Source organism: Sinocyclocheilus rhinocerous, unplaced genomic scaffold (assembly GCF_001515625.1).
Source record: "Sinocyclocheilus rhinocerous isolate Xijiao unplaced genomic scaffold, SAMN03320098_v1.1 scaffold1902, whole genome shotgun sequence".
NCBI classification, from domain to species: Eukaryota; Metazoa; Chordata; class Actinopteri; order Cypriniformes; family Cyprinidae; genus Sinocyclocheilus; species Sinocyclocheilus rhinocerous.
The window spans coordinates 131,966-134,215 of NW_015665924.1; the positions used below are offsets into that span (position 1 = coordinate 131,966).

Genomic DNA, 2,250 nt, shown 5'->3' on the forward strand with positions numbered 1-2,250 from the left:
TATTAATGTAGCCTAATTGTTTGCAATTACAAGGTTAAAGGGTGTTTGTGGAGTAAGATCAATTTCTCTTTCACAAGATTACTTCCTCTTTTTGGCCGGGTTTCGTTTCTCCGTGTCGTAAACTCTAGGGGCCAGGCTTCTAAACCAGGGTGCTTTTAGGGGCGTGATATTCAAATGACGATTGTTTTCATGCCGCCACATTTATCAACGTGCGATAATTCGTACGATGAGATTGGCGGCATACGAATGTTTCATGAATCACACGTGAACTCTGTCGTAAGTTGATTTGTGCGCACGGATCTGAGCTCGTTTCTACGTTAGATTGATAAATGAGGTCCATAACATTTGTAGCCGAAACATATAAAGAAAACATGCAATGGCCACAAAAGAAGATATTTTGAAGAATGTTTGTTACCAAACAGTTGACCGCACACTGTAGAACATTTAGAGTTGGTTAAACTTAGAAACGAAAGTTCACCTGCTGCCTTAAAAATAGTGAGTTGAGTAAACTCGACTTCAAGATATTCTTTGTTTCAACTCCGAAAGGTGTGTTTTGCAAGTTATTTAACTGATGATTTAATGATAGCCATGGAAGAAAAACAAAAACTGGAAATCAGGGGCTTGCAGCAGCTGTTTGGTTCCTCAAAATATCTTCATTTGTGTTCATTAGAAGAAAGAAATTCTTGCAGGTTTGGAACAACACGAGACTGGGGGGGAAAAAAAAAGACAAAATGTTCATTTTTGAGTGAACTATCCCTTTAACTGTGTACTTATAAAAACAATAAGTTTTTGAATGTAGCGCACAAGTTGTTTGGAATTTTATCTGCTTTTTCAGTTTTAAAGCTTGACGATTATTATGGAAAAGAGGAGTAAGTCTTCAGGACTCCATAACAAGCCACTCATATAAAAATACAGCCAAGAGGATCATAAGGAACATCTCTGTTTGTCTTCCCTCTCTTGCCGTTGTCTACTCAGGGCTCAGTCGTATGCAGAGCGCCTGCGTCTTGGCCTGGCCGTCATGCATGGGGAAGCTCAGTGTTCAGAGTCAGACATGGCAGATGGGCGGCATTCTCCTCCATGTGTCCGCAACACCATTGGTCACCCTGGATTGGAGTTGCCATGTAAGAGCCACCACACTGTGAATCCGCAGGTTGTTGCTGCACATCCCAACAGCTCCAAACCCACTGACTATGACAAAGCCAGGTTATAAGCACAAACTAGATCAGAAAGACAGCTGATTGGGCTTCTCCCAACACCACAAAACCTGTCAAAAATATGTCCTGTATTTTGTATTTCACCCCTAAAATCAAAAGAAAGTAACAGTAGGTAATGGTATTTTTCATAAAGAAAATGAAGGTTAATATTTGTGGGACACTTGAGATTTTTTTTTTTTACATTGTGACATTTTTTTCAGCAAAATGGAAAACAAATCTCATTCTCATTAAAGTAATAAAAAAAGCGATATGTCATTAAATTGTGAATCATTTGTACCTCATTGTAGTATTTGTTGTACTGCCTTTGAATAAGTTAAAACATAATATTATAGTAATATTTTACTGTTTTGTATTACAGTATTAAGAATAAATGAATAATGGGAAATGTAAATAAAAAAGTTTTTTGGTTAAATATTAAAAGCAAAATTAAAAAAAAAAAAGTTTTTCTATTTTTCACAAAAAAAGAATACAACTTGATTTTTTTATTGTTGTTTTTAGGTTTTCTATCAAGCTAAATTCTTGCTGAAAAAAAGTAATTTTTTTCCTTATTCAAATATTATACTAACAAAAATACAAAAATTAATGAATGTACACGGAACACAAATGTGCTTAACTGTCATGAAAATAATGCCACATTGCAAAAAAAAAAGTGCAAAAAAGACTTGACTGAAATCAAATTGTTTATCCAAAATAAATAGGAAAATATTTGTTTACTTTTACTTTTGATTTTGGGTGAAATGTGACCTGGACATGTTTTCGTAAGTTTTAGCTGAGTCCATACACGAGTCTGTTAATTAAGGGTTTGACTGCAGCATTCAGCCCACACAATGACTGATTCCAGAGATTAAGGAGTTCAGGATAGGTCAGGAGTTTTTTTTTTTTTTTAAATCTTCCCCTATTTATTTATCACTGTCTCTAGATGTTTGCATAAATCATTTAAAATATCAGTATTCAATGGTTTATGTTTAATATATCAAAACATTATTTATGCATTTGTAACTGCAGGTTAAATGCATTCATGTTCTGCATTAAACAG

The 2,250-nt window shown here is 34.7% G+C and overlaps 1 protein-coding gene and 1 long non-coding RNA gene across 4 annotated transcripts in view; one reads left to right on the forward strand and one right to left on the reverse strand.

Annotated features, from left to right (window-relative positions):
- LOC107731683 (uncharacterized) overlaps positions 1–2,250 on the reverse strand; it is a 26,955-nt gene that overhangs the window by 10,628 nt on the left and 14,077 nt on the right. Inside the window, exon 2 of the long non-coding RNA XR_001638796.1 lies at positions 1,672–1,686. This is a non-coding gene — a long non-coding RNA (uncharacterized LOC107731683). The remainder of the gene's footprint in view (positions 1–1,671; positions 1,687–2,250) is intronic.
- Positions 1–2,250, forward strand: part of prpsap1 (phosphoribosyl pyrophosphate synthetase-associated protein 1) — a 27,003-nt gene that overhangs the window by 8,757 nt on the left and 15,996 nt on the right. For all 3 annotated transcript variants that reach the window (XM_016542828.1, XM_016542829.1, XM_016542830.1), the window contains exon 7: positions 976–1,121. In XM_016542828.1, the coding sequence (XP_016398314.1) occupies positions 976–1,121 (146 nt within the window). The remainder of the gene's footprint in view (positions 1–975; positions 1,122–2,250) is intronic.